The 12,895-nt window shown below is 39.4% G+C and overlaps 1 protein-coding gene across 2 annotated transcripts in view; it reads left to right on the forward strand.

Annotated features, from left to right (window-relative positions):
- mettl16 (methyltransferase 16, N6-methyladenosine) overlaps nucleotides 1-11,141 on the forward strand; it is a 31,320-nt gene extending 20,179 nt beyond the window's left edge. For both annotated transcript variants that reach the window (XM_032545967.1, XM_032545966.1), the window contains exons 7-10: nucleotides 1,261-1,330; nucleotides 2,372-2,461; nucleotides 8,325-8,501; nucleotides 10,337-11,141. In XM_032545967.1, coding sequence (XP_032401858.1) covers nucleotides 1,261-1,330; nucleotides 2,372-2,461; nucleotides 8,325-8,501; nucleotides 10,337-10,921 — 922 coding nt within the window. In that variant the 3' untranslated portion in view covers nucleotides 10,922-11,141. The remainder of the gene's footprint in view (nucleotides 1-1,260; nucleotides 1,331-2,371; nucleotides 2,462-8,324; nucleotides 8,502-10,336) is intronic.
- Nucleotides 11,142-12,895: the final 1,754 nt, after the last annotated feature.

Consider the following 12,895-nt stretch of genomic DNA (forward strand, 5'->3'; position numbering starts at 1 on the left):
TTCTCTTTTCAAAGGGGGGAAACCAAAAGTGTAAATTGGTGCAGCTGCACTCTTTCATGACTGAAGGAGCTGCTGTTGGTGGAAGACTTTCAGGGGATTTCCTTCCCCGCTGTGATTAGAAGTGGGGAACATCTGTTATTATTACAGCTGATCAATATTTCATTACGTCAGCTAAAGGTTTGACATGAGGCCCTCCCTGCATCATCACTTTCCCAGCATGCATGGACCTCCCCTTTGTGTCATCTGTCCACACACAAACGGTTCATTTTAACAGAAAATTGTTAAATTAAGTCTTAAAAAGACCCACAGAGAACTAATGTTCACTAGAAATCCATCTTAAAATGTCAACTTTGGAATTATGTCTGCAAAATGTAATATTCCAGCATAACTTTTCTTCACATGGACTAAGAAAATACAAACAGTCCCAAACACTGAACCTTCAGGTGTCTGCTAGAAAGTTGAGGATCAAGATCAGTTTATCAATGAGTCCAAACATAACGTCCAAATCAAATGTATATTTTAAATTCTCATCAAGAGATACATTTTGCGATTGCAGTTCTGTAACCAGAGTCCAGAACTCAACCTGAGTGAAAATCTGTGGGGTCAGGTAAATATCGACAAGTCAAGATGTGAGAAATTGATTCAAAAGTCAGTAAAGCATTAGTCCAACAGTGTGAACACATTATTATTGCGTTGTGTTGGATATATATACCACACTATTAGTGGAAAAAGCTCTGAAATGATTTATCATGAAAAACTGGATTTTAGCATGCCTGTGTGCTTATGAGATCCTCTATAGATGGATCCAACATCTGCAGATGAGCCCTATGCTGCCTGCGTCCATCACAGAAGATGAGATTTAAACTCCACTTCAGCCCGGAGGACGCAGCTTCACCAGCCAAGTTTCCAGACCGGTGCTCCCTAATGTCTTCATCTTTCCTCCGTGTGCCCCAGTTGGACTCTGCTGCACATTGATCAACACCAGACTCGCGTCTTTATTGCGCAGCAGTGATTATTGATCAGGCCTCTGCCTCGGGAACACTTCAAAACCGTTTCTCTGTGCGCTTCAGGACCATGAGCACCCGGATGTTTTCCTGCTTCTCATGTTTTCATTTTGCCTTTGTGTTGCTCCCTGAAGCCTACGTCTGGTTGTTTTGATCTCTGCTTTGTAGTTCAGGTCTGGACAGTGGGCTGCTAACACACACATGCTCATATGGGTGCACACAAACAGCTGGTTGATGTTGATTTTTCTTTCTGCAGGTGGTACAGTTGCATGTTGGGGAAGAAATGCAGCCTGGCACCTTTGAAAGAGGAGCTGAGGAAGCAAGGGGTGAGTATCCACTGAGGAGCAGCACCAAACTCTGGCCTCTGATCTCAGTTTGCTCATGCAGAAACAGCAGCTTCAGATCCCAATTAAATCTCTGGATGTTAGGAGGTTGGTCAGCCATTTCTAATAAGCCACTAAAGCATAAATGAGCCCCCATGAAAGAAAAAGGAAGACACCCAGCCTCCTCCGAAACCTCTTCCAGAGGTCTGAGTTCAAGTGATTGCAGGGCTGGCGAACATCCAGGGAGGAGACCGATGCTTCGCTTTAAAGCATCTTTCAGTAAAAACCTCTCTAGTTAATATACCAAAGCTTTTATCACCAATTACCCAATTTAAACCTTGTTGTGTGTTTTTGCTTTGAAGTTAGAAAATTAGTCATACAAACCTCTACATGTATTCATAATTACGGGAACGGCTGATAAAGATGTGTAAGAATAAAAGATTTGTTGTATCAGCACACTCACGTTTCCCATGATTTTTTTTGCGCTGATAAATACTACTTTAAAACAAATATAGATTTGTTTTAAATCTATGTGTTTTGGATTTTTTGAACAGTAGTTCAAAACTATTTATGTTCTGGGGTCTTCTGCTGGATGACGACCATTTTATTTTATCTACAGAGAATATAGTTAAGAAAAAGGCTGGGAGGTTAAAAATCTCTGTAGCAAAATATGGTTTCGTGGGGTCGCCATGTCTCCATAAACACTAACCTTTTGTTTAAGGCATGCTAGGAAAACAACACTTTATACTTACTCAGGTTTTATCTGTCTGACTCAGTGTGTGTGGTCTTGTAATTATGAATCCTGATGCTTGCACACGTCATTTGTGTTTCATGACAGCATATTTACCTAGCTGGACTCAAATAGATAGAAAATGAAGCAGAACTTAGTGACTGCCTTATGCTCTGAACTCATGATGATGGAAAAGAGAGAGAAGATTGAGCACAATGCTGGTTATCCTCTTAATGTCTGGAACTTCAGGCAGATTGTTTCCTTCAGCACTTTATTGCGTTGGCCACCTCTGACTCTCTCTCTTTGGTGCTCAGGTGCCCAAAGTGACCCACACAGAGTTCTGCCAGGGACGGACCATGCGCTGGGCGCTGGCCTGGAGTTTCTATGACGATGTGACGGTCCCAGTAAGTTCCTGTTTTTTTCTATTTGGTTTACTTTTACCGCACTATCGTCTCCAAGAAAAGGAGACAGGAAAAAGATTGAAGGTTTATTTCTTTTAATTTGTAAGAGTAAAATTAAAAGGAAAAAAAATGCAATTGACATGTTTTTACCATTTTCTTTTGCCACATCAAAACCTGACCAACCTTGGGGTTTTTTTAATCTTCTGACTGATCAAACAGGGACATTTCATTGCTTTTTGGGCCTCAAGAAACTTTTACGTCTGAGATTTAAACCGAAGGTTCTTGAACTGGGTTTGGTTCAGAAACCAAACAAAGCATTTTGAATAAAGATGCTTTATTCAAAATGCTTTGAATAAAGCATTTTGTAAAAATCAGATTTTACTGATTTTTAAAAAATTATTATTTATGAAATGCAGTTTAGTTATCATGGATTGTAACTGATCTAGATTTGTCCAGATGCCATAAAGTGTGAAACGGTGTGCAAAAACAGATGATAATACATAATTAGGGGAATATTTTGTGCTCAAATTTTTATAATCCCCTAAAAGCTGATGGAATAATTTTGAAATATGAGTCTGGATGTTTTTTAATGGTAAATGTACAAGAACCCTGACACTAGTTGGCAGACAATACATGGATTACTTGACAGGTATCATTTCCTTCTTTTTAATTAAGTTTTTGCTGATAAATTGCACTGTATTTTTTCTGCTGTTTATCAAAAGAAATGAATAGATTTTTAGTGACTTTTTTATTTTGGACTGATTTAGTTGGTATTTTTCTTGGATTCAACAAAAAAAATAACGATTTGGCCCTCATTTAACCAAGAGCCTGAAGATCCCATTTATATTTGTTTCTTTGCCATTATCTGATATTTGTCGCCACACGATGACTTCACCTTCGTAATTCAGGATCCCTTGATTGATTTATGGAGGAGTTTCAAACGACTTTACAAAAACATGTTCCTCTGACCATGAGATAAGCAGCAGCCGACAACACACTGAAACCTTCGACTGATCCTTCAGAAATCCAAGAGATCCACTGATTAAGACGAAGTTAAAAGACGGCAGAAAACTCTGCCTCGTTTGGGAGGAAATTAGAAAACACAATAGATGAACGACTGCTTTTGTTTAATTGTGTACGTAAAGAACAGGACAGTGAAGAAGAATGTGATGGTTACTTCAAAGGATCTCACACAGCTCTCTGAGCCTGTAGCAGAATAAATAAGAGGGGAGCTCTGGGTCAGACCTGTCAGCTTCATCACAAGAAAACTTTAAATCCTACCCTTAAAAGCAGAGAGCTGCCTCCTGAGCCCAAACTATAGACTCAGTTGGTTTTACAACAAAGTTGCCTGATAACTTAAAGCCCTGACTCCCATTTCATGCTTTCAAACTCTTTTCTCTACAAGTAATGATGCAGTCTGAGAATTATAATTTTAAATTGATAAATTATGCACACCTTTGTACAGGTAATCCTGGAAGACGTTGTGAATGCATGGACTCGTGTTTCTGAATCACCCTGCAGTGGGATGTTTATGTTCAGGGGCAAAACGATGGATCAGTTGAAAGACAAAATGACATCCAGGATTCATGCTGTTGCAACCAAACTGGGTTAAAGGAATAGTTGGGAGGGGTGAGCCAGATTCAAAGTTGTACTTGTATCCATTAAGTGTATTTCAGAGCTTGTTGTGTGACCAGCTGCTAATTGCCATCAAGCTTCTTGCCTGTAGATGTGTAATCCATCGGCCATCAGGGCGAGTTAATAAAATTAGGCCTATAAATTACCGACTCTGATCAGGACCTGTTTTCTGATTCCTCCGTTCTTACTGATGCTCCATCCTCAGCCCTCTCTCTCTCTTCAATCTGGATCCTGTCCTCCTCGCCAAGCCCTGATCCATTATGTGCACTTAACTCCTGTCCTCTGGGGAGATGTTTATGGGATTTCTTGCATGCAGTAGCCAGGCAACAGTTGCCAGGGCAGTGCTCTGCGCACGCTGACTTGTCGGGACCCGGAGAAAGTTGGAAGTGATTGTGACAGAAAGAGGGGATGAAAAACGAAGCCGCAGCTCTGTTACCCTGCCTAGCCCTGAATTAAACATGGTTAAACAGAATAGATTGTGACACTTTGCTGCAGCTCTCTCTGTTTTGGCCTTTCTGGCACAAAAGCAGCAGAGCAGAATGATTGGCCTACTTCTTCTGCTCTGCACTCAGCATCGTTCACGCTCGGGAGCGGCCTGGCATCGGTTTCACGCAGACCCCCTCAAAGCATGTGTGTGTGTTTACTGGTAGTCGTCACATGGCAGAGTTTATCCATGTGTTGTTCTTTGCTCGGTTCCCTTGTTTCTGTGGTGGCCATGAAAATGTTCATTCATGACTGTAACGTTCAACGTGTGACAGATGTGACAGAGGTTCAGCTGTGACCTACTTACCTTCAAGCTGCTAGATATCATCACCACCAACACTAAAGTCATGAAAACATCTGGAGTTACAAAGTTAGCTTGAACATGGAAGCATCAAAATGTCGGGTCATCTCCATCAGTTTATATGTAATTGAAAAGTTAATTCACTTAGTTAATTAAACTGACATTAAAGTAACGTAAACCTTTCCGATTCTACGATTACCAAATTTATTCCGATTTGCAAAAACGCCAGAATACTAAGATAATTTTTTTTAGGGTATATTTGTATTACTTTCTTCAAACCTATATTGCATACGTACAATTACAATGCAATTGAGCAATTTTGGAAAATACAAATGGTTTTCTCATGGTTCTGTGAGCTTCTAAGAGCATCATTCGTAACGTTTGTGTGAAATAAAGCCAAACCTGTGGATGTATATTTAAAGGCAACACCTAGATTAATTTTCTTCTTTATGTGAGACCATTGGAAACAAAAAGAAACTAGCCACAATATTAGGAATACAGTGTAGACATTCACAAGTCTGGTTCATGCTTGGGTACATTTTCCAGATATCTGACGGTGCCACATTCATCTAAAATAATATAAACCCAATGGAAATGTCCAGCTCTTCCTCTGTTCTGTTCAGGAGGGAGGGGGGACTTTCAATCACACACGGGGGCAAATAATTTAATATTTAGGTGGCAGCTTCATGTTGTGTGAGGAGACTCACAAAAAATACTTCTAAATGGACAATGACTTGAAGAATGCTGCTGTGTTAGAACAGAGTAACTTAAGACTAATAAAGTCAGTGTTTTGGATCGGCCATCTTGGTCTCAATCCCGTAGAAAACTTGTGGGCTGAGATGAAAAGCTGCGGACAAAGTTCTACCAAACCTTTTAAAGAGAAGCTTTAAAATATAATCCAAGACATTTAAAAGTTAATTATACCAAACGCTGAGTTAACGAATCTAAATCTCTAAATTTGAGTAAATGTAAAAAACGAATTAGTTTATTGGTGTGACATTTAGTAAATATAATCAATGAAAACCCAACATGTAGTTCTCAGACAGAACGTCCTATTCTTGCATTAAGTACTTTTGCACGAATTATTGCACTTATCCAAGGCTGCATGGAGGAAAACGGTGTTAATAAATCCCAGTTTGATTCATTAGCAGCATTCGTTTGCGTTGTTGGGCCTCATCTTCCTTTTCACAATCCTCCATAGATTCTTTGTGTTTGGTGGCTTTTGAAGCACTGAGTTAATCACAGTCCAAGTTCTGTGAATCTTCTCAAACTCTTAAAGGAGCTTGATAACCTCCAGTTATCCTTTACACGTTTTCCTTCCACTGAACTTTCCATAAATGTATATTTTCTTGTGGCATATCCACATTGTAGGTCATAACATCACTACTACAAAACTTTTCAGAATTATTTTATTTATTTGCCTTTGAAACTGAATATTTTGTAAAGCAGGGGAATTTGAAGTTGAGGTTTTCATTTGGTAGGAGCAATAATCATCACGATTACCAGACTGTGAGGTGACTGCATTTATAGGAGAGGTGGACAGAATAAAAGAAGAGAAAATATGCTGGGCTTCATTCCAGCCCTGAAGCTCTGTGTTGCTCATGCAGGCCTCTGGTCAGAGGACAGAAAGGTGCAGAGTTCACACAAAGGTTTGGGTCAGATATGATTTGAAATGTTTGCCTGAAGGTGGATGGTGCTGCTGCATTTTGTGTCTCCAGTGGGACTATGTTTGGTTTCCTGTACATAAATATAGCCAGAGAGCGGAGATGGGGGTGACTAGCTGCAGATTATGTCGGAAAAGAACCACCTAGTATATACTTTTTAGGTTTTAAAAGTGGCATTTTTAAACCAACAAAAAATGTCATATTTTCCATCATTGGTTATCCTCGACTTGCTCTGTGTGAGTGAGTTCGATGCGGCATGCAGTGAGGTCAGGGTTGTGAAGTGCGATGAATAATGGAGTGGAAAAGCAATCATAAAAGGGACACAGAGCACATGTGTGAGTGTTGAGTGTGCATGTTTCATTTTAAAATCTGTTTGTTTGCATTAGTTAAAGAATCTGTGTCAAGGATGTGGGCTACAGGTTCAGCCTGATGAATTTTATTGATTTCCTTCCTCTGTGCAATGAGGTGCAGATCTTTAGAAAGCTTGAAAGGAAGAGGGAGAGACGTCAGAAACTAACAATAAGAAATTTTTTAAAGAAGTCACGCTTCAGCCCATTTTATTAAAGAAGTCCAACCATCAAAACTATGAATGAGATTTTAAAAAGAGCCCTTAAAACGGTATTAATATGTTTTTTATACATACATAAGCCAAAACACAGTCATTTCCAAATATTTATTAATACAAATAAAAAATCTTTTGCAGACTGCTATTCTAAATGAGAGAGGAGATAATTAGCAGCAGCATAAAGTAAAGCAGCATGTGGGATTCGTCTCCGGATCAGTGCAGCGGTGTGAAGGTCACGGTCCGCTCCTCCACTCGGCTGTTTCTAGGTCAGTCGGCCATGCTGTCAGCTCCGTCTCCGCTGCCGCAAACCCCCGCTGCCCTCCGCCGCCTCCACCTCGCTGGACCCGACCGCAGTGACTCATGGGTGCAGCATTCGTGTCGCTGTTCGCGTCTCTGCCGAGTTGTGCCTGGATAATGACCTCCACCGCCCATCACAGCCCGACGATAGAGGAGATTAGACAAAAGACGCTGTTTGATGCACTGCAGGTTCAGGTGGAAGCTCGCGCCGCTGCAGCGCCCTCTTGTGGCGCAAGCGATGAATGTGCTCACCTTGATAGTGACGTAGGAATTAGTTGATTCGTTTCACATTAATATAACAGCTTGTTTTTTAATTTAAAATTATTATTTTTTTAATCATTGTGGCAACATACAACCGCTAAATGAAGTGTTTCAGCAGATGCCCTGTCATATAAAAAATCTAATTCGACTTATTTATAAAGCACATTTAGAAACAGCAATTTTACCAAAGTGCTCTACTTACTAATAAAAATAAATAAAACAAAAGGTACATATATTAAACTTCTATTCTATTAAACTGCGTCTTAATGAATACATGTAATCTCAGATTGTTAATTTAGTCAGAAAGGTGTAGCCCATCATTTGAGCACACCCTGCCCTCTGCTGGCAGCTTGAACTCTACTTTCACAATTATCCTTTTTCCTCTACATGATACTATTATGCATTCAGATGGAAATAATACATATTACAGCAGTGGTGAAAACTTTCTTTTCATTATTTCTAATGTCCAATTTAGAAAAATGTTGAGATTATTTTGCATTACCAGGGTGATCTAACTGAACCCCTTCGTAACAGCAAAATCATTCCTCTCCCTGCTGTATTTTAGTCTAAACTGTACAGATAAGCAACATTTCACCTGTCCAGATTTTCTTTCAGTGCAGATTACTATTGAATTATCTGCTTTGTTTTGTTGTCCTCCAGTCTCCTCCCAGTAAGAAGCGTAAACTGGAGAAGGCTCAGAAGCCGCTGTCATTCACACTACCAGAGGCAGGTGTGAAGGAGCTCCAGGCCAAGGCCTCAGCTGCAGGCTGCAGCAGCAGCTGTAGTTCTGTGGACAGCATCACTGCTCTGCTGGAGAAAACCCTCACTGAGCTGCGGGTAAGCTTCACGACTATGTTCCCACTGCTAAGTCTATCATTATTAATGATTGTCTGAAGCTGGTCTTTACCGATTCATTCACACAATTCACTATATGCACTTTATATAAAAGAATTAGATATCCACATATACTCAATTAGATATAAACTTAAAGATTTGTACTAAAACTCTCTGAACACACTGCGTTTACTTTAATATTTCAGGATTTATAGGATGTAGATGTTATAAATCCTGTATGTTTCAGCTGGAAAAGTCAAATAAAAATTAAAGTATCCTTTACCCTCCATATTTCTGGACTAAGTTTTTGAAGTTACAAGACAGAATCTTTTTTTGTCGCCAGAGAATTTATGATTATGAGTTACAACAATATTTAGTTTCCCTTGTATTTAAATCTTATGTTGCCCAAGACAAAAATGGCATAAACAATACCAAATTATTTAGGCAATTAGCATTGCAGAGACAATGCACATTAATTACCGTTGCTGTAAATACACCTGAATTAGCCCATTGGCTGTTTTTCAGCTGGCTCATTCTGGAGCTAAAAGTTAGCACACGGTGCTAAGAAGACACAATCTTCCTACTATCAAGTCAGTGGTCAGAACGTCACATCAACATGAATTTTAGTGTAAATTCATGTCTAAAATAAAGTTTGTTGTCATTTCGAGAGACAGAAAGAACTGATTCAAAATCAAAAATATTTTATTGATCTCAAAGGGAATCAAAAACTATTATTCTTCAATCAAACGATACTTGCACTCGTCTTTGAAGTGCTTTGTGCAAAGAGACAACTTCCCCTCTGATATGGAAACATTTTCAAGAAAAATACAATTTATCCAGGCACTTCGAAGATATTCTGATACAGCGGAATAGTGTAATTTACTGTTGTATTAATACACCCAACAACCGACCATCTTGACTTATCCAATTGTAGCTTTAGCATTCTTGAACTTGCAAAATGTCTGCAAGAAATAGAAGTGGCAGATTTGCGAAATTAGTTGTCTGAAGGTCTAAGACTTTGTTTAGCGGTTCTGTAGTAAATTATCTGAATTATTTCAGAAAATGTAATTAGGAATAGATAACATTGAAGAGATTAAAAAATAGAACCAAACAGAATAAAAAGCTATATATGCATCACTGGGAGAGACTAAACTACACTTTTCTGCACTCATAGAGACTGCAAGTACACAACAAAATGTATTTAAAGGGGCAGTGTTCTGTAAAATAAACTTTTGTTTTCGCTTTACATCATGTTATTATGTTATTCCCTCATCATAAACATACTTGGAGTGTTGCCTTGTTTCTTTCATGCCTGTTTGAGAAATCCATTAATCTCCATGGCAACCATTAAACTGTGCAAAACACCTAGGACCGAACGCCATCTTCGAGACAATGCTCTTCCTCTGAGCTACAGTTACCAAGCTTCCGCCTCACAGAGCAGCCCTCTCCCAAAACTCCCCCACTCAGCTCCTTCAGACTAGCCAGCAGCAATTAGCAAACACATGGTGGAACTGTGCATCAGCTGAGTCATTATACAAGCTACTTCTCAGTGCAACACTGATAAAAAATCGTTGTTAAAATGTTAATAGAGGAGCCATGGTGTGATGCCGTGCTGATTACTTCGGAAAGAGAAGGAAGTTTTAAAGGGACAGAAATTAAATTTCAAGACGTTAAATTACTTAGATTTCTTTTAAGTCATTTGACATATACAGCATCTCTATAACAAGTGAAGGCAAGGTTTTCGGTTTTTAGAATTTTTTGTTTTTGCTGTGGGTTAGTCTGTTCTGGATTGGTTCCATCATGCTGAACTGGTCGGGGTCTTGTTTGTCGTTCTACAGGTGCTGCATAAGCGGGTCCCCTGCAGACAACAGGAGCAGAGCCTCTTCCTGACTGCTGTGGAGAACACCTGGATCCACGGCCGACAGAAGAGGCGTGAACAGACACGTCAGCTGCGAGAACTTCCCAGGGCGCCTCCCTGTGCTGGGACCAGTATACAAACTAGTATGGTCACAGCTGCTCCCGTTTCCACTGAAAACCAAGGAAATGACAAGAGCCAGGATGCCGACCTCAAAGGCAAATCCGTTTCTTCAAAAGAGTCGAGCACAGAAACTGAGACCTCGGCTGAAGGACAAGAAGAAAAAGAGGCGCTGGAAAATGCAGGGGGTGAGGATGTGGACATGGATTCCTCCGTCTGCGCAGAACCAAGACAGGAACCGGACGCAGAGAGCGCCGGTGACACCGGACGGCCCCAAACTCCTGGAGGGGTCGAACACTTTCTGTTCAAGTGCCTACTGAATGTGATTCCAGAGGGAAACGACGTAGGGGTTGAGATGCACTGGGTCGAGGGTCAGAACAAAGACCTGATGAATCAGCTGCGTACATACCTCAGGAACACACTTTTAAAATCTGTGGGGAAGGTCTGAAGTTCAGGGAGACAGGAGCTGGTCTCACAATGGTATGTTCAGACTCTGAAGTACGGTACTTAGAAATTATTTGTATCGTTTTATAAAATAGAAAACTCCTTCAAGTTTATTAACATGATTTTATATTCTTATTTCTTCCTAGCTTATCTTTTAAGATCATTTTTAGTTTTCAAACAGAAAACATGTCCAAACTTTTGGAATAAATGTTTCATGAAAATCTTTGCTTCATATTTTTTATTTCGCAGTACACTTCATTAACCACCGGAGGGTGTGAGAGTTCTCTGCCTTGCTCTGATGTAGCAGCAGTAATTCTTGTTTAATGTACCAGATTTTGTAATGACTGTCTTGGACAATTTGTTTGACTTTTGCCTGTTTTTCTTCAGGAAGTTTGTAGAGTCTCTCAGTATTTCCTATGTTTGGAGAGCCATCAGTGTTGAAGCTCTCTATTATTACCCTGTAGTTGCTGACATACATCCGTATTAGAGTCTAGTCAATAACAGGAAAACAGATTTAAACATCTAGAGCCTTGCGCACGTAGATGCACAATCCCTGCAGTAAAAAAAACAAAACCATTTCTGATTGTACAACATGTGCCTTGGTCATGGCCGGACTTGGACTCCACTGCTCTGTGTACGTGTGTGTGTCGGGGGAGCAAGTCATGTGCTATCCAGTGAAACTAAAACAAGTTTGTTTACTTCGTTCTTTTTGTCATTGGCCTGTAGTTTAGAGAGTTAATGTTTACAGCTCAAATTGTTTAAATGTTATTTATGAAGGACACTTGCTTTATTGATAACACAAGAAGTCTTAAGTGTTGCTGTGTTGTTGGGATCAAATAAGATTAATAATAATAACCCATTCATTCATCGTCTATACCCATTTGTAGGTGTTAGCTCATTTCCTCCAATCAATGAGTGAGAGGTGGGATCGCTAAAATTATTTTTGGGGTAAAGAAAACTAATGTGAAGTAATCATATTCAATTGTTTAATAAATTGTTTAACGTAAAACTCTAGTTAAATGTCAGCTAGAACTACGCAACCCTTAAAGGACCTTAGGAGAACGTTCCCTAACGTTTGTGTTTGTTTTTAATTTGACAGTGTGACTATGACCAGGAGTCACAAGTTTTCCAATTGCTAAAATATTTAATATTTTTTATAAACATATATGTTTTAGTCTTTGAAATAATTTGCACACAACTATATTTTTGTTTGATCAAAAATATTTTTAAATAGTAAATCTGATCAGATAATTTGTTACTACTTGTAGCCTTTATATCGAATATTTTTTAATCTTGAGTAATTTTCTTGGATGGCTACTTTTTACTAGGGGTTACTCTGCTCCCCTCCGAATAACCTCTAAAAATAAACAGCTCTAAAATACTATTTTACAGCTATTTGAAATGCTATTTCGGAATGTAACATTTCTCTCACAGTGGAAAAAAATAGTTTTCCACATTGTGCTCTACATGGACACGTGGGTTTATCAGTTTTCCTGCTATACTGGCTCGCATAAAATAACTTTTAAACTGCTAAAAGCTCATGTTAACAATTGAAGAATACATCCAGCAGTTACATTTCCACAAAACATGAACATATTCAAAGATGTGGTGTTGGGAATGTGTTTCATCTGAAAGCCTGTTAAATGTTCGAAAGTTTTTACCGGTTGACGTAAGCAGGTTGCTAAGCGACTCAAAACTGCTACAGACCGTCGCGTACTGTTCCGCTTAAAAATCTGTTACATTTTCTCTACGTTATTACATTTTTGACAGATGAACATGGGTCACAAGGTAGGCGCAGGAGGTTTTGACAGCTACGAGCGTAAACTTCATTGTAGAGAATGGCGGCGGACTCACAATAACATCAACGTCTGTTCACCATAAATGGTCAGAGGAAGCCAATAATGGTAGTGAAACGTTGTATTTGTAAAATATGCAACCCGGAGCGTTGAAGTTTTTTGGGTTTTTTTTTACCACACAC

This window comes from Xiphophorus hellerii, chromosome 18, assembly GCF_003331165.1.
Source record: "Xiphophorus hellerii strain 12219 chromosome 18, Xiphophorus_hellerii-4.1, whole genome shotgun sequence".
Classification (NCBI taxonomy): Eukaryota; Metazoa; Chordata; class Actinopteri; order Cyprinodontiformes; family Poeciliidae; genus Xiphophorus; species Xiphophorus hellerii.